Source organism: Bos javanicus, chromosome 10 (genome assembly GCF_032452875.1).
Source record: "Bos javanicus breed banteng chromosome 10, ARS-OSU_banteng_1.0, whole genome shotgun sequence".
NCBI lineage: Eukaryota > Metazoa > Chordata > Mammalia > Artiodactyla > Bovidae > Bos > Bos javanicus.
In genome coordinates, this window is record NC_083877.1 from 84,829,372 (window position 1) to 84,848,816 (window position 19,445).

At 38.7% G+C, this 19,445-nt stretch overlaps 1 protein-coding gene across 4 annotated transcripts in view; it reads left to right on the forward strand.

Annotated features, from left to right (window-relative positions):
- The window catches only part of ZNF410 (zinc finger protein 410), a 42,147-nt gene that overhangs the window by 2,199 nt on the left and 20,503 nt on the right, over positions 1 to 19,445 (forward strand). For all 4 annotated transcript variants that reach the window (XM_061429420.1, XM_061429422.1, XM_061429421.1 and 1 more), the window contains exons 2-4: positions 13,659 to 13,841; positions 15,523 to 15,658; positions 18,991 to 19,209. In XM_061429420.1, the coding sequence (XP_061285404.1) occupies positions 13,809 to 13,841; positions 15,523 to 15,658; positions 18,991 to 19,209 (388 nt within the window). In that variant the 5' untranslated portion in view covers positions 13,659 to 13,808. The remainder of the gene's footprint in view (positions 1 to 13,658; positions 13,842 to 15,522; positions 15,659 to 18,990; positions 19,210 to 19,445) is intronic.

Sequence of the window (19,445 nt, forward strand, 5' to 3'; positions counted from 1 at the left end):
TACAGTACTCTGCCAGGCACCAGGTGATGGGTTCTGGGTGCTAGGAGATAAAGTAGTGAACAAGACAGACTAGTTCTTGTCCTTGTTTATGGAGCTTACAATTTGTAAACAAGCTTGCCCTTTTTTATGATAGCCAGACAAAAAGTGAATACTATATAAAAACAAAAGAATTCGAAATTGTGATGGGTGCTGTAATGGAAACAGTAGGGATGGATAGAAAGTAAACTGGGGTTATGGGGAACCTTCCTGGGATAAAGTGATCAGGCATACATAACCTTTTTATGTGAGTTGATGGTTGAACAGAGCCCTGAAGAATAAAAAAACAGCTAACCAATGGAAGAGAAAGCATTCCTAGGTAGAGGAAATGACACGTGCAAATCACTAGCATAGGAAAGAGCTAAATGTGTTCAAGGAACTAAGGGAGAGCCATTTGGCTGGAGCTTGGTGAGCAAGTAATAGAGAACAACTCTGGAATGTCTTTGGAGAAGCAGGAATGTATCACATATGTCCTTATAGGACTGGATAAGGATTTTGGATTTTTTCTAGATATATTGGGAAGCCACGTGAAGAAAATGCGAAAATTCATAGTTTAAGATGATATTGAGTGATGCAAAGAGAACAGAATGAAGGGAGGCAAAGAATAGAAGCAGGGAGACCAGTTAGGAGGCAGTAATGGTACTTTAAGGCAACAGTTGATGGTGGCCTGGAGTGGAGTAGAGGCAGTAGAAGTAGGTAGGTTAGAGATAGACTCAAGACCAGACTTGTAGCTGGACTGCATACTGGGAGCAAAGGAAAGAAGTTATAAAAGTAACTTCTAAATGGGGTGAATGATGGCCTTCCCTTGAGTGGAGGATTGTGGTCAGAGGGGCTGGCAGGGGATAATGGGAAACGGTTGGGAGAGAATTCATTTTGAATATGTTAAATTTGAGATATCAAAACATCAGGTAGAGATGTCAAATAAGCAATTATATATACAAGTTTGTAGCTCAGAGGACATATCTAGGCTATAGGTATGGGGAGGGAGGAGGGTTCAGGATGGGGAACACATGTATACCTGTGGCGGATTCATTTCGATATTTGGCAAAAACTAATACAATATTGTAAAGTTTAAAAATAAAATAAAATTTAAAAATAAATAATTAAAAAAAATTTTTTTGGAGACCATGTCATTTAAAGCCATGCGTTCACACTAGGAGGGTAATATAATATAGTAAGAGAAGAGGGCCTGCAAACTCCTGAGGAACATTAGTATTTAGAAGGTGAGTTGAAGAGGAATATAGGTGTTATCAGAGAAGGCTGGAGGAGTGGCCAATAAGGTAGGATTAAAATGAGAATCTTAGAGGCAAAAGAGAGTAAAGTGTTTGTGGAAGGAGGCAATGCTTCTAAGGGAAAATATCAGTTATGACTCTGGTTGCAAATGACCAATTTACTTGAGGAGAAGAGTTTATGACAAGGATGTGGGCAGCTCACAGGATCAAAGGAAATACTGAAGGCCCTGGCTTTGAAAAGGACAGAAATCTGAGCAGCCCCAGGGGGAGACTGATAATTGCAGTACTAGAATGAACAGGTTGCTGTAGCAGTTTTTACCTTTTAGTTACTTACTTCTTTTAGAATTCACGTTCTAAGGTAAAGTATCTGATGAACAAATCAGTTGACTGCCCAACAGTTCATTAGGATAGGAAAGAACACCTTACTCTACAGTCCCACCAAGAATGTATCCAGTGAGGGAGGGGTAGATCCCCAAATAAAGTGTGGATCCTGTTACCTAAACAGGGGGAATGAATGTGGAACAGTCAAAAATAATAGTTGTCCTTTGCAAAGTTTAAGTAAGATGAAAACAGCAAAGTATCCATTAAATTTGGCAGCATGAAGATCATTGGCTTTAAATTTGTCTCTGAAGGATTGCAGAGAAATGGGGAGGTGACGAATAAAAATCAGGGCCGTAGGAATGGGGCACCCCAGAACATCCCAGGAAGAGAAGAAGGAAGGCCCAGGATGCACGTTACAGTTTCTGAAAGTCTTTCTGGCCTCACAGTTCTCTGTTCCTGATGTCTTTGATCAGTCCTCATTACCATTTTATCGTTAAAATTTAATTAACTCTCATGCTATATCTTATACTAGATATGATATTAAAAAGTTACTTGATTTTTCTGTTTCTTTCTCTACCATTTTATACCAAAACTTAAACTACTCTTTTATAAATTTAAAATTTTGGTCTTTGTAATTGATTAGCATTAGTATAATTTTGTTTTTGTTTTTTAAGTATTACTGAATATTGTTCCCTTCTGTATCTTTGGTCAGCCACAGGTAGAAGTGGACGGAGCTGAGAAGCAGATTGGCACATGGGGAGAGAGATTAGTCCTCTTTGTTGAACTTATGTGCTTTATTTTAACCTCTGTGAGGAGTGCCCAGTTGAGGGAGCACAGTGTTTTGCAGTTTCTTCTCTTTTTTCTCATCCTGTCTCCCTCTTCCCCTTCTTTACCAAACTGAGTTAAGGTCAAGGCATTTTCTGCCTCCCTCAGGAGGATAAGAACAACGCTGGTATTCTGGGCTTTGTATTCTAGAGTGGAATCACATTGCTTTTTGGAGGCTGACACAATGATGTTCTGTTTCTTTCATGATGCAGAGTATTAAAAGCCCCTGGTCATCTTTCCGTTTGGAATACATGCCCTTCTGTATGGCAGTCAGGACTGAGGCAGGAGACCTGTATCAGCTCTGTTCCCTTATAGCTTGATTAGTTTACTTTGGTCTGGTTTTTCCTCCCAGTATTTCTCCATGTAGCCTGCATTGGTTTTAGGCCATATCTGCTCTGGGAAATGGTGTTACCACTAATTCCTGTGTAGCATATGAGAGTTCTTCACTGAGGTGTGGGACCAAAAACTGGTTAATTATAAAGACATTTTGTCTTTCTTTGCTGATTGGTGCCTAGTGTGTAGTATTTTCCTTTGCAGACGTTTAGGGAAGTTTGAAACCACTAGACCATTCAGGTATGACCTAAATCAAATCCTTTATGATTATACAGTGGAAGTGAGAAATGGATTTAAGGGCCTAGATCTGATAGAGTGCCTGATGAACTATGGACGGAGGTTCGTGACATTGTACAGGAGACCAGGATCAAGACCATCCCCATGGAAAAGAAATGCAAAAAAGCAAAATGGCTGTCTGAGGAGGCCTTACAAACAGCTGTGAAAAGAAGAGAAGTGAAAAGCAAAGGAGAAAAGGAAAGATATAAGCATCTGAATGCAGAATTCCAAAGATTAGCAAGAAGAGATAAGAAAGCCTTCCTCAATGATCAATGCAAAGAAAAGAGGAAAACAACAGAATGGGAAAGACTAGAGATCTCTTCAAGGAAATTAGAGATACTAAGGGAACATTTCATGCAAAGATGGGCTTGATAAAGGACAGAAATGGTATGGACCTGACAGAAGCAGAAGATATTAAGAAGAGGTGGCAGGAATACACAGAAGAACTGTACAAAAAAGATCTTCACGACCCAGATAATCACGATGGTATGATCACTTACCTAGAGCCAGACATCCTGGAATGTGAAGTCAAGTGGGCCTTAGAAAGCATCACTATGAACAAAGCTAGTGGAGGTGATAGAATTCCAGTTGAGCTATTCCAAATCCTGAAAGATGATGCTGTGAAAGTGCTACACTCAATATGCCAGCAAATTTTGAAAACTCATCAGTGGCCACAGGACTGAAAAGGTCAGTTTTCATTCCAATCCCAAAGAAAGGCAATGCCAAAGAATGCTCAAACTACCACACAATTGCACTCATCTCACACGCTAGTAAAGTAATGCTCAAAATTCTCCAAGCCAGGCTTCAGCAATACACGAACCATGAACTTCTAGATGTTCAAGCTGGTTTTAGAAAAGGCAGAGGAACCAGAGATCAAATTGCCAACATCCGCTAGATCATGGAAAAAGCAAGAGAGTTCCAGAAAAGCATCTATTTCTGCTTTATTGACTATGCCAAAGCCTTTGACTGTGTGGATCACAATAAACTGTGGAAAATTCTGAAAGAGATGGGAATACCAGACCACCTGACCTGCCTCTTGAGAAACCTGTATGCAGGTCAGGAAGCAACAGTTAGAACTGGACATGGAACAACAGACTGGCTCCAAATAGGAAAAGGAGTACTTCAAGGCTGTATATTGTCACCCTGCTTATGTAACTTATATGCAGAGTACATCATGAGAAACACTGGGCTGGAAGAAGCACAAGCTGGAATCAAGATTGCCGGGAGAAATATCAGTAACCTCAGATATGCAGATGATACCACCCTTATGGCAGAAAGTGAAGAGGAACTAAAAAGCCTCTTGATGAAAGTGAAAGAGGAGAGTGAAAAAGTTGGCTTAAAGCTCAACATTCAGAAAACTAAGATCATGGCATCTGGTCCCATCACTTCATGGGAAATAGATGGGGAAACAGTGGAAACAGTGTCAGACTTTATTTTTGGGGCTCCAAAATCACTGCAGATGGTGACTGCAGCCATGAAATTAAAAGACGCTTACTCCTTGGAAGGAAAGTTATGACCAACCTATATAGCATATTGAAAAGCAGAGACATTATTTGCCAACAAAGGTCCGTCTAGTCAAGGCTATGGTTTTTCCTGTGGTCATGTATGGATGTGAGAGTTGGACTGTGAAGCAGGCTGAGCGCCGAAGAACTGATGCTTTTGAACTGTGGTGTTGGAGAAGAGTCTTGAGAGTCCCTTGGACTGCAAGGAGATCCAACCAGTCCATTCTGAAGGAGATCAGCCCTGGGATTTCTTTGGAAGGAATGATGCTAAAGCTGAAACTCCAGTACTTTGGCCACCTCATGTGGAGTTGACTCATTGGAAAAGACTCTGATGCTGGGAGGGATTGGGGGCAGGAGGAGAAGGGGACAACAGAGGATGAGATGGCTGGATGGCATCACTGACTCGATGGACGTGAGTTTGGGTGGACTCTGGGAGTTGGTGATGGACAGGGAGGCCTGCCGTGCTGCAGTCCATGGGGTCTCAAAGAGTGGGGCATGACTGAGTGACTGAACTGAACTGAACTGAAAGGATTTGATGAATTTGCTTGTTTCTTAAGCATTTATGCAAAACTTTGCTTCTGAAGAATTTTGTCATTATTTCTGTTAACTGATAGGTAAGTAAGCTTAGGGTATATCTATTTCATTTCAGTATTTCAGATGAGTTTCCTAGGGCCAAAAAGATGAGTAGCTTGCCCAAGTCTCAACCAGAGAAACAGAAGCAGAATTTATGTTCCTTCTTTAGACACCTTGGATTTTTTTTAAAAACACCTCAACTTTTTTATTGAATTTAGCTTCTTAGTATTAATGCATAATTTGCTGGATGATGTTGAGTGTTCTGTAGAAAAAGAATACAGTTTATCAAACTGCAGTTCCTAGGATTTGTTTATTTGGTTAAAAGCAGAGGGAAAGTTGTTCTCCGTATGGTCCTGATCATAGAGATTGCTGTTGTCCTTAATCTACTTTGCTGTTGTTAGGAGTTCTCTCATTACTTATTCCCAGAACATTTCAGAGCTTCTTATGTTTTTTGCTTTGGTTTGTGCAAAGGTTTGTGTTGCCTGCATTCTTTTTAACTCTTAGGCTGACTGTGGGATAATATATTCAATAATAGCAGTGGCAGAATCAATGGGTTTCTAAAAATACAATATGTGCCAGACCAAGATTATTTTCTTTAAGCAGTATGATTTGATGGCCATAGGGAACCATAGAGGCAGTAAAATTTAGCTGTTACCCAGGATAGAGGGCAAAAGGGTCTGAAAAGTACTATTAGACCAATCCTTGGGTTTCTGAGATCAGTTTGTTTTGTTATAAACTCTTTATCCAGAGCCAACATTCTTTATGTATGAGTTTTGGAAAATATGATTTGATGTGCCTGGCCTTTGTTGCTGACAATTAAGTACCATTATCTCTTTTATTATTTATGATACTAAATTAGTAATTTTTCTGTTCAAAAGGAAATAAGGATACAGAGTTTATCAGTCCACCAGGTAAAGGTAGAAAATAAGCATGAACAAATGATTGTCCACATTAAAGGATGTTGAGTGATCCTTTAATCACAGGATACTACTTGGTGTTGCATCTCTAATCTCTTATCTTAATTAACAGCATAAGAAATCCTGAGAAGAAATTTCCTCTGAGACCCATAATTATCTTAAGAATAGCTTCCCTTTGAGTAGAGCTATGCCTTTCACTCTGCATGCATGCTAAGTCACTTCTGTTGTGTCTGACTGTTTGCAACGCTATGGATTGTAGCCCACCAGGCTCCTCTGTCCATGGGATTCTCCAGGCAAGAATGCTGGAGTGAGTTGCCTTTATTGCATTTGAAGGAAAAACCTGGACACTCCCCTCACCTCACACTTGTAAATTATTTTCATTGTAATTACTCTAAATGTATTCAAACAAAAAGCTAAGTAATCCTTATCCCTCCTATATTGAACCTGATGACCCTTAACTATAAAATCAAAACAAATTTACAAATAATTCAGTAATAGCAATGGTAAGGTCAGTGGAATTTTTAAAAATATATGTGCTGAATCAAGATTGTTTTCTTAAGCAATCTCATGTGCCTTGATTGCCATGTATTAAGTAGGTAGGAACCAGGTATTTAGTACAATTTAGGTTATCAGTGTTATGTCCGTTGTTACAACGGATTTATATTTTTATTTGTAAGTTGTTTAGTCTCTAAGCCATGTCCAACTTTTGTGATCCCGTGGACTGTAGCCCGCCAGGCTCCTCTGTCCCTGGGATTTCCCAAGCAAGAATACTGGAGTGGGTTGCCATTTCTTTCTCCAGGGGATCCTCCTGACCCAGGGATTGAAACTGCATCTCTTGCATTGGCAGGTGGATTCTTTACCTCTGAACCACCAGGGAAGCCCTTATGAATAAGTATATGGATGTTAACCACACTAGAACCTAAGAAAATCCAAATTAGATTAAAATTCATATTATGTAGTAGAGATGTTGTTTTACTGAAATGAGCATATTGAGCATAATACCTGATGCTGGGAAAGATTGAAGACAGGAGGAGAAGGGGACAACAGAGGATGAGATGGTTGGATGGCATCACTAACTTGATGGACATGAGTTTGAGTAAGGTCCGGGAGTTGGTGATGGGCAGGGGAGTCTGGTGTACTGCAGTCCATGGGGTTGCAAAGAATTGGACACGACTGAGTGACTAAACTAAATATTGAGCTGAATAGTGGAAAGATTTAGCTTTGGATTCGCTAATATACATAATCTACGTATATATTTTAGCTTTAATAATAGCAACGTAGAGAATATCATACAAGGTAGAATTTATAATGTGAAGGCATTGTGAAGCAGTTTATCATAATCAGATCTCATATTCATCTAAAACTGGCCAGAAGTCCTTGAACACCAATTTCAGTGAGGTATTATTTGGTAACTTAGTAGAGTTAGAGTTGCCTTATTCAGAAGAAAATAATACAGAATGGAAGAAAGTTTATGCAAATCTTTTATCTGGTAAGAGACTTGTATCTGGACTATGTAAAAAATTCTTACAACTCAATAATAAAAAGACAACTAAATTTAAAAATGGGCCAATGATCTGAATAAGCATTTCTCCAAAAATGATGTACAAATGGCATATAAGTACATGAAAAGATGCTCAACATTATTAGCCATCAGGTTATGCAACTCAAAACTACACTGAATTACCACTTCATACCTACTAGGATGGCTGTCTTTAAAAAGATGTAATTTTAAAAAGTGAGGATAGGGAGAAATTGGATCCCTCATGCACTACTGGTGGGATTGTAAAGTGGTGCGGCCACTTTGGAAGATAGCCTGGTAATTCCTCAAGAGGGTAAAACATAGTTACTGTATCATCTTATCAGTTCTATTCTCAAATGTATACCCCAAAGAATAAAAACATGTTCACACAAAAATTTTCCATATGAATCTTCATAGCAAAATTATTCATGATAGCCAAATTGGAAAACAACCCAAATGACCATCAACTGAAAAATGGATAAATAAAACGTATAATATATCCATGCAGTAGAATAATGTAAGAAGAAATTAAGTACTGATACATTCTGTGACACAGGTTAACATTGGAAACATTATGCTAAGTGAAAGCAACCAAGCACAAAAGATTACATATATGATTCCATTTATATGAAATATTCAGAATAGGCAAATCCATAGAGACAAAAAATAGATTAGTAGTTGCCTAGGCTTGGTCAGGGAAAGTTTTGGGAGGAAATGGGGAGGGATTACTAATGGGTTTCTTTGGGGGGTAATGAAATTGTTGTAAAATTGATCATGGTTATGGTCACATAACTGAATATACTAAAAAAATTAGTTGTACTTTTGGAGTGAATTGTATGATATGTGAATTACATCTCAGTGAAGCTGTTACATAAAAAACATTTGAATTGTTTTTGAAATCTCTTAAATGGGTAATTTGAATTGGGACTAGAAATAGCTCAATGTACATATCAGGTTGCTGTGTTAAAGATGAGATCCACCAGTACACTTGATAAGGTACTGAGTGCTCCAGCACAGATTCTTTTGAGGTCATCTGCCTGTTGTATTGCAACCTACTTGTCTTTCTTTTATTTATACAGCAAACATACAGACCACAAACTGGGCACCAAATTGTATGGTAGAACTCAGTTGTTGTTCAGTTGCTCAATTGTGTCCAACTCTTTGCAACCCCATGGACTACAGCACGCCAGGCTTCCCTGTCCATCGCCAACTCTTGGAGTTTACTCAGACTCATGTCCATTGAGTCAGTGATGCCATCCAACCATCTCATCCTGTCGCCCCTTCTCCTTCTGCCCTCAATCTTTTCCAATATCAGGATCTTTTCCAGTGAGTTGGCTTTTCACATCAGGTGGCCAAAGTATTGGAGCTTCAGCTTCAGTATCAGTCTTTCCAGTGAATATTCAGAGTTGATTTCCTTTAGGATTGACTGGTTTGATCTTGCTGTTCAAGGGACTCTCAAGTCTTCTCCAGCACCACAGTTCAAAAGCATCAGTTCTTCTGCACTCAGCCTTTTTTATTGTCTAGCTCTCACATTCATACATGACTACTGGAAAAACACAGAACTCAGTTATAATATGGATACTGATTTGTTCCAGAAATTGCATGGGTGTTAATTTTTTAAAAATTATCATTGAAATGAAAACACTAAAATGAAATGTCACAGATAACCATGAACCCTTGAGAAATGGTGATCTAGAGGTGGCTCTTAAACTATAAGAGAGGTGGCAGCTCCCTTCTCTACATTATTATAACAGATTTGTAAAATTATCTAAAATCTAGTATATCTGATTTTTTCCCCTTGTTTGGTACACATATTCATATGCTTAATTTAAAAAAATTTTTCATTAGTAAGGATATCAGAAATGGAGCCAGTACCATTAGTTTCTAAGAAAACTAACAAATAAAAAGGGCAGTAAATAGTTGTCTAGTTTCTTAGAGATTTTACAATCCTGGAATCTTAAAGTTGGAAGAACCCTAAGGATAACCTAAACAAACATTTGATAATTTCTTGGCTCTTGAAATGAGCTGAAATTGGGGAAAAGGAATTCTTAAATCCTGAAGATTCAAGACCAGACCTAGAGGGATTTAATTACTATTTTTGCTAACTTGCTCTGGGTGGGAGTGCTGGCTCTGCAGCTTAATAATTTGGACAAATAATTGTACTAAACCTTGGTTCCTTCTTCTATGAAAAGAGAGATTGGTAAACTACATTGAGCAGTTATAGTGTTCAAGTGAGAAAAACATGTAAAGGGAAAAGTCGGATTTACGACACTTAATTTTATGTGGTAAACTTAAAGCAAGCCTTTTCATTTACATTTTATAAGTTTTTTTTATGATGAAAATGAGGATTTCTGGAAGCCAGCAATGGGGAGAGGATTGAACCAAGAGGGCAATAAACGTTTATTCACGTACTTCTAAATGCCTTTTTTTGTAGAGTAAGTCTTTCTTGTTCTGACTTTCCATTCTACCTTGGTATGTATTGAAAACTCCCATCCTTGATATATTTTATACTGTATGCTTACTTTGTATATAGTTGCGCTCCCAATTTTAGCAAAAATTGTGCAAAATAAAGCAGACTTATTTGCCAAAATCCTGAAAGAAAAGTTGTAAGAAAGTAAGAATTCAGAGGATGGGAGGTAAGATGGCACAATAGAAGGACCTTGAGTTCACCCTGTCTCATGAACACACCAAAATCACTACTCACTGCTGAACAATCATCAGTGAAAAAGACTGGAACCTGCCAAAAAGATACTTTACATCCAAAGACAAGGAAGAAGCCACAAGATGATAGGAGAGGCACACTTTTGATATAATCAAATCCCATACTCCCCAGGACGGCAGCCCACAAACTGGAGAATAATTATATTGCAGAAGTTCTCCCACAGGAGTAAGAGTTCTGAGCTCCAAGTTAGGCTACCCATCCTGGGGATCTGGCATCTGAAGGGGGAGCACCTGGAGCATTTGGCTCTTCATTTCTGGAGCTCCACAGGACTGAGGGAAACAGAGACTTCACTCTTGGAGGGTGCATATAAGGTCTCACATGCACCAGAACCTAGGGCAGAAGCAGTGACTTCTTAGGAACCTGGACCAGACCTACCTGTTGGTCTTGGAGGGTCTCTTTGGGAAGCGGGCAGTGACTGTGGCTGACCCTGAGGACGTCAACACTGTTGGCAGAGATATTGGGGTGTATTCATCTGTGAACTCTCGCTGGCAGCTGACATCTTGCTTGGGTCATTACCACCAAGACCTGGCTCCACCCAACAGCCTATAGTCCTGCGATGCCTCAGGCCAAGCAACAGGGCAGGAACACAGCCCCACTATTAGCAGATAGGCTGCCTAAAGACTTCCTGATCCCACAGCCACCTTGCCGCTTGACTCAGCCCTGCCCACCAGGTAGACACCAGAAGCAAGAAAACTACAACCCCGCAGTCTGTGGAACTGAGTCTGCACATAGTTACCAGAACCTGCTCTGGGACCAGGTGGGTGCTGGCCCTTGGGTGACAAGAGGAGAGTGTACTGCTGGGACACAGAGGACATCCCTTGCAGAGGACCACTTCTCCAAGGCTGAGAAACATAACTAACCTACCACATACACAAAAATTCAAACAGAAATTTAGACAAAATGAGATGGCAAAAATTATGTTCCAGACAGAGGAACAAGATGAAACCCCCAAGCATCAACTAAGTGAAGTGGAGAAAGGAAGCAGTCTACCTAAGAAAGAATTTAGAATGATGACTGTAAAGATAATGCAAGACCTCAGGGAAAGAATGGATGCACAGAGTGAGAAGTTACAAGAAGTTTTTAACAGAGTTAGAAAATATAAAGACCAGCCAGACAGAGTTGTAGAAGACAATAACTGAAATGAAAAATACACTAGAAGGAAATCTGTAGCAGAATAGATGAGGCGGGATGGATCAGGGAGCTGGAAGAAAGAGTGGTGGAATTCACTGCTGCAGAACAGAAAAAAAGAATGAAAAAAAAAATGAGGCTAGTTTTAAGAGACCTTTGGGACAACATCTGACACACTAACATTCCAATTATAGGGGTCCCAGAAGGAAAAGAGAGAAAGGGCCTGAGAAAATAATCTGAAGAGATAATAGCTGAAAACTTCCTAACGGGAAAGGAAGCAGTCACCCAAGTCCACGAAGTGCAAAGAGTCTCATACAGGATTAACCTAAGGAGGAAGATGCCAAGACACATAGTAATCAAAATGACAAAAACTAAAGATAAAATATTAAAAGCAACAAGGGCTAAGCAACAAATAACATACATAGGAACTCCCACAATGTTATCAGCTGATTTTTCAGTAGAAACTCTGCTGGCCAGAAGGGAGTGAATAAAAGAAGAAACTGCAAACAAGAATCCTCTACCCAGCAAGGTTCTTGTTCAGATTTGATGGAGAAACCAAACTTTATAGGCAAGCAAAAGCTAAAGTGATTCATCACCACCAAACCAGTTTACACCAAATGCTAAAGAACCTTCTCTAGGTGGAAAAGAAAGGGCCACAACTAGAAAAAAGAAAATTATGAAATACGCAAGCTCACTGGTAAAGACAAACATCCAGTAATGGTAGGAAATCATCCACACATAAACTAGGTAGGGAAGTTAAAAAAGTAATGAAATCATCTGTATCCACACTAAGCAGTTAAGGGACACACAAAACAATTAGATGTAAAATACAATATCAAAACCAGTAATCGTGAGAGGAGGAGAGTAAAAATGCAGGATATCTAAAATGCATTTGGAATTAAGATATCAACAACTTAAAGCAATCGTGTGTGTGTGTGTGTGTGTGTTTATAGAGAGAGAGAGACTACTATACCAGAACCTCATGGTAGGGACTTTCTTGGTGGTCAGGTGGTTGAGAATCTGCTTTCCAAAGCAGAGGATGCAGGTTTGATCACTGGTCCAAGAACTAAGATCCCACAAGCCATGACACAGCTAAGCCACGTGCTACAACGAGAGAAGGCTGTGTGCTGCAGCGAAGAGGTTGCACACTGCAGCAAAGACCCAGCACAGCCAAAAAGCAAAATGAAATGAAAACAAAACAAAAACCAACCTCATGGTAATCACATACCAAAAATCTATAATAGCTAAATACACACAAAAAACGAAAAAGAAATCCAAACACAACACTGAAGATAGTCATGAAGAAAGTAAGAATTTAAGTTGGGGAAACAGCTTCATGAGGGTCCCAAGAGTTCTGTTTTTTTGGGAAACGCTGTTCAAATTTTGACTGTATAACTATCTTTTATACAAAATTGAGAAATTAAGAAAAATGTTACACCAGGCTACCACACCCACCCAGTACAGCAACTGTCATGGCTGTGTGAATTTCGTTTTACTTTTTCCTGTGTACTTTTTCCTGTGCATGTCTTAACTGGTTTTAATGACAGCGAATGTATCATTTTGTATTTTGTTTTTGTAATTTAATGTCATTAACATTTTTTGTTGTTGCTTTGTTTTCATAAATATTTTTAAGTGACAGTGTCATACTGTAGTCAGCCATTACTTAAATGAATATATATGTGTATTTATATGTTGCTTATAGTGTTATTTATTATCACAGATGATAAAGTGAAATTCCTTGGGCATATAGCTTTTTCCATATTTAAAACCTTTGCTTATTTTTTATTTTAAAATTTATTTTATTGAAGTATAGTTGATTTACAGTTGTGTTTCTGCTGTACAGCGTAATGACTCATGTGTATATATATGTATATATACACATGTGTTCATATTCTTTTCCATTGTGGTTTATTACAGGATATTGAATATAGTTTTGTGCTATACAGTAGGACCTTGTTCTTTATCCATTCTATATATAATCATTTGTATCTGCTAATCCCAATCCATTTCTCCCCTACCTCCTTCCCCCTTGGCAACCAAAAGTCTGTTCTCTGTGTTCTTAGAATAGATTCTTAGTAGAAATTCTACATCAAAGTATGACTTTTTATGGGTTTTGATACATGTTTGGCTTGTTCTATTTTAAAACAAGTGTTTGGGGCTGAATTCTTTATTTGCTGTTGTGATTTGGGAATATATAAAGAAGTGGCTTTGTTTTTTTAACTACATTTTCCTGCTGCTCTGAAGTTTCTCTCTCTCTCGTTTTTCCTTTTTTAGGCGACATTGATTACCCAGCCAGCACAGCATCTTACAGGAAAAGCATAGCACTTCCTAGAGGAATATGAGCACAACAGGAAGGTGTCATTGACTCTGAATTAAAATTTTAACCTGTCCCCTGAACAGCTACAGAATTTGGAAGCTGAATCAATGTTATCAGATGAGTTAGAATCCAAACCAGAGGTGAGCCCAGACAACTGGTTTCTTTTTCTTTTGGTGGGCTGTGTTAGAGAATTTATTCTTAGTTCAAGAGTCAGCAAACTTTTTCTGTAATGGGCCAGGTAGTAAATATTTTAAGTTTTGTAGGTCATATGGTTTTGGTTGTAGATCAGATCAGATCAGATCAGTCGCTCAGTCGTGTCTGACTCTTTGCAACCCCATGAATCACAGCACTCCAGGCCTCCCTGTCCATCACCAACTCCCGGAGTTCACTGAGACTCACGTCCATCGAGTCAGTGATGCCATCCAGCCATCTCATCCTCTGTTGTCCCCTTCTCCTCCTGCCCCCAATCCCTCCCAGCATCAGAGTCTTTTCCAATGAGTCAACTCTTCGCATGAGGTGGCCAAAGTACTGGAGTTTCAGCTTTAGCATTGTTCCTTCCAAAGAAAACCCAGGGCTGATCTCCTTCAGAATGGACTGGTTGGATCTCCTTGCAGTCCAAGGGACTCTCAAGACTCTTCTCCAACACCACAGTTCAAAAGCATCAATTCTTCGGCACTCAGCCTGCTTCACAGTCCACCTCTCACATCCATACATGACCACAGGAAAAACCATAGCCTTGACTAGATGAACCTTTGTTGACAAAGTAATGTAAATACTAGTTTGTTATTTTTCTATTACTAATTACTTTCTCAAAAATTTAAAACTTCAGTTCTTACCGTTTATGACTTTTTATATTTGTTAGTTTTGGGGCTTCCCTTGTGGTTCAGCTGGTAAAGAATCCGCCTGCAATGTGGAAGACCTGGGTTTGATCCCTGGGTTGGGAAGATCCCCTGAAGAAGGGAAAGGCTACCCACTTCAGTATTCTGGCGTGGAGAATTCCATGGACTGTATATGTATAGTCCATGGGGTCGCAAAGAGTTGGACACGGCTGGGAAGCTTTCACTGTCACGTTTTTTTTAAATAAGTATAAATTATTATACATTTAGATAATGACAAAATTTATTTTTGTATGGCATATATATGTACACATATGTAAATCTTTACTACCACAAACCATGTTAATTTTGTATATATTAATATAATTATATTGATTATATAATTGCATATATTAATAAGTTTTCTTTTTAAATGTGATTAAGGGATTTAAACATAATTTTTATTCATTTTTCTCATTCTAATTTTAGAATATTTGTGTTGTTTAGTAGAAAGATAGCTAAATTTGGAATCATGTTACCTAAGTATGAAGACTGACACTGCTCCTAACTAGTGATGTGACCTTGGACTAATGACTTAACGTCTTCATCTTGATTTCTTACCTTTAAAATACATGCAATTTTACTGAGTTCAGTGAGGATTAAAAGAGCCAATACACAGAAAAGTGCTTTATAAGGTATATTATAATCATACATATTGTTGCAGTTGAATTTGTAATAGCCACTATTTATAATTATAATTCTTTTTATCATTTCTCTGTTTTGTGAAAGGTTATTACTTTCCATATCATTCAATTTTTGTCTAGAATAGAACATTTGATAAAAATATTTTGTAGTTAATCTGGTTTTTCTATGAATAAGGCAGATAGTAGTGAGCAATCAAGACTTAATTCAATACGTAGTCTCCTTTTGGTAAATTCAGAAGTTTAGATATATTTCTGAGAACTTGTATTATTTGTTGTCTCCACATCCCCCTCTTCCTCTTCAGCTCCTGGTACAGTTTGTTCAGAATACGTCCATCCCCCTGGGACAGGGGTTAGTAGAATCAGAAGCTAAAGACATAACTTGCTTGTCCCTACTACCAGTGACTGAAGCCTCAGAATGCAGTCGGCTAATGTTACCAGGTAAAAATTAGTGTCATCAAAGATAAGCTAAACAAGACTTAAAAGAACTTAGCCTGCTCTGTGGTGGTGGAATGGGATAACTGCCTTTATAACTGACTGGTAGAAACTGTAAAAATTAGAGGAGTCATGGCGAAAGGCAACCACGGGAGTCATAGTGCATTGGTAGTTTATTTGTTTAATTTTTTGGCTGTGCTGTTCAGCCTGTGGTATCTTAGTTCCCCAACCAGGAATTGAACCTGGGTCCTCAGCATTGAGAGCATGGTGTCCTAACCACTGGACTGTCAACCCCCTGCACCGATAGTTTAAGTCATAAGAACAGATATGAACACCCATAGAGTGAGAATGAGAAGAAAAGGAGACCAAGGCAGAACTGCATGGAACTTAAGGTACCTATTCAAGGTACAGGGTGAGGCAGGAGAGCCTGTGAAGGAGGGAATAAAAAGAGGCTAGAGCAATAGGAGGAATACTGACATGAAGTGCAGGCATGGAACCTAAGGGAATGGTCAAGTTGACAAATGCTTCTAAGAGGCTAGTGATACAGGGACCATCCCAATGAGATGGGCTCCCCTCATAGCTCAGTTGCTAAAGAATCTACTTGTAGTGCAGAAGACCTGGGTTCAATTCCTGGGTCTGGAAGATCTCCTGGAGAAGGAAATGGCAACCCGCTCCAATATTCTTGCCTGGAGAATTACATGGACAGAGGAGCCTGGCAGGCTACAGTCCATGGAGTCGAAAGAGTTGGACTAAACCACCACCAGTGCCATAGGATCGGTGAAGTCATTATTGCCCTAGGCAGGACATGTTCCTTGGAGAGGGAATGGAAAGCCAGGCTGTAGCAGGTTGAGATAGCACTGCAAGGATAAGTCTAGTTGAGGAAGTATACTTTCTAAAGGTTGTCTTGCTATGGGAAGGAAAAAGAGAAGGACATAGAGTAGATTAAAGAGTTAAATTTTTTTAAGATTTGAAATATTAGAGGGTGGTTTTGTGTTAAGGGGAAAGAGGCCATTAGAGAAGCCGTGAACAGAAAAAGCGGGTGATTGGTAAGGAGGCTCCAGGAGAGGTAGGAGGAAGTAGTAGAATGCTGAGCATGGGTAGTGAGATTAGCTTTGTATGAGGAAGAGGAGATCCCACCACTTGACTACCAGCAAGGAAAGCATTATTTTTGGATGCAATGAATTCTTTATTTTCTGGAAATTGAAATATTTAAAATTTGGAATATTAATGTTAAATCAGGGGAGTGTCATCTGTTGTGATAGCTTATTTGTTACAACATCTTTTGGTAACTATCCTCTAGTGGTGTTCTTTTCTCTTTGATTTTTTTAGTTTTCCTCTCTGATTTTTGAAATGACTTAAGGGCAGATATATTCAACCAGTGTTGATTTAAAGTGTTTCTATCTAGCTCCTATCTTTCCCACATCTTCCGTCTCTCAACTCCCATTTTTCTACTGGTGTGTTGGTAGTCTTTCCAAATCCTTGTGGATTTTCAATATGTAAAAATTTCGATGTGCTAATAAGTGTTGATCTTCATTAGGATTTTCCCCCTAAATTTTCTCTCCTAATTTTAATTTATTGGATAAATATTTTTTAACAATAATGAAGTGAAAACAGAAACAAGAGCATCCATATTCTTTTATACATTACCTTCTTTTAGTTTTAACTTTGATTTAAAATATTTTAGACAGCCAGATATAGATAATAGTAAAGGAAAACCCAAGTACTCACCTCCCAGCTCATGAAACATATTATTAGAAGCACAAACGTATCTGTACGTACCTCGCTAACCTCATTCCCCTCCCTCCTAAATGTGTGTGGATATATAACCTACATATTTTTAGTTGGGATATGTGATAGACACAGAAAAGCACAAAACTATATGGATATACATTTTGAAGAGTTATTAAGGAAGGAGATACCTACCACCCAGTCAAGAAGGAGAACATTGCCAGGTTTCAGGCCTTCCATGGGTTTCTCCTTGATAAAGAAAACCTCTGTTCTTCCATATGTCACCACTGTCCTCAATTTTTTAACAATTAATTCTTTGTTTTCTAAGTCCTGGAGAAGGGAAAGGCTACCCACTCCAGTATTCTGGCCTAGAAAATCCCATGGACTGTATACTCCGTCGGGTCGCAAAGAGTCAGACATGACTGAGCGACTTTCACTTCACTTCGCTTTCTAAGTTTAATCCCCCAAGTCTCATTCCAGAAAATAAAGAATTCATTGCATCCAAAAATAATGCTTTCCTTGCTAATAGTCTTGTGGACTTTAAATGAGTGGAATCATATGAATGTATCTTGTTGTACCTTTCTTCTTTTACTCTATATTTGTGAGATTCATCCTTGTGTATGCTGTGGTTTGTTTGGTTTCATTGCTGTATACTGTTCTATGAGTATATCACAACTTATTGATCCATGCCACTGTTGATGAATGTGTAGCTATTTTCCAGCATCATATTATGACAAACAGTGCTGCTATGAACTGTATTTAAGAACAGGCTTTTTGTGTGTGTGTGTGGTAAAACATATATAGAATAAAACTTACCATTTAACCAATTCAGTGGCATTAAGTTAATTTACTTTGCTGTGCAACTTCATTAGGCTTTAGAATGGCAGTGTTGTGCCTAGGCTTCTACTTTATTCCTATAATCTTATCGGTTATCTCCTTCAAAAAAGAGAAGAATGTAACCTGCATTCTATGAAGATGAATGAAACCCCTGAAAACATTGGATGCTTTAGCACAGTAGTGTAATTCCGCATTATGTTGCAATTAGAATCTTTGGAAATTCATTCCCTCCCCTAGAATAAAGCTCTAGAAGCAAGTCTTCTGAATTATTTCTTTACATCTGGTATAAATCCAGAACCCTCATGAAACATGTTGATGATTCTGTACAGTTTCAGTTGTGTTGCAGGCTGTGATTTTTCCCTTAGTAACTCACCAGACCTCTCAAATGCATGTTATAAAAATTAAAGAGTGGCATCTTTTCCCAAGAAAAACAGTTTAAAATTTAAATCCTATTCTTGAGTTAATATTTACTTTGCCTCAAAAGGACAAAGGTCTGTAATGTCCAAATGTGGATGGTTTTTGTTAGTTACTGCCAACCGTCAGAGGAGTCTGCCCCTCACATTTTGACTGATGTCCTTTAGAGCTTTAGCTGTCTTTCACACTCTGTTTTTTTCTGAGGCAGATTTTATATTCATAAAATGAAAATGCTATCTGCTCCTATAAGGGTGTTAGTTTCTAAGTGATGTTACAAGGGTGTTAGGTACTGTGTATCAAAATGGTGAACTCCTTGGAGATAGCTACTACATAAAGCTGTGGTATTTTCCCTTTACTAGATGATACTCCAAATCATACGAACTCCTCCAAGGAGGTTCCTTCCTCGGCTGTGTTGAGAAGCCTTCAGGTGAATGTGGGTCCAGACGGAGAAGAGACGAGGGCTCAGACTATACAGAAGTCTCCAGAGTTTTTGTCTACTCCAGAGTCCCCTAGCTTGTTGCAAGATCTACAGCCAAGTGATAGCACTTCTTTTATTCTTCTTAACCTAACAAGAGCAGGTATTCTTTATATTTTTCTGACCTCTACTCATGCTTAAGAAAAAACTTGGAGGCAGGGCAGGAGGGTGGGGAGGAATAATTAACTTAGTCATACTTAAAATGGAAAGAAGCTATTATTACTATTTTGGAGAATTGGTATAGTTTGGTGATCAATTGAACATATAGAGGAAAAAGGCAGACTCTAAGATGACTTAACATTTTCTTGTTCGGGGGAGTTAAGTGGTATGTTTAGCTAG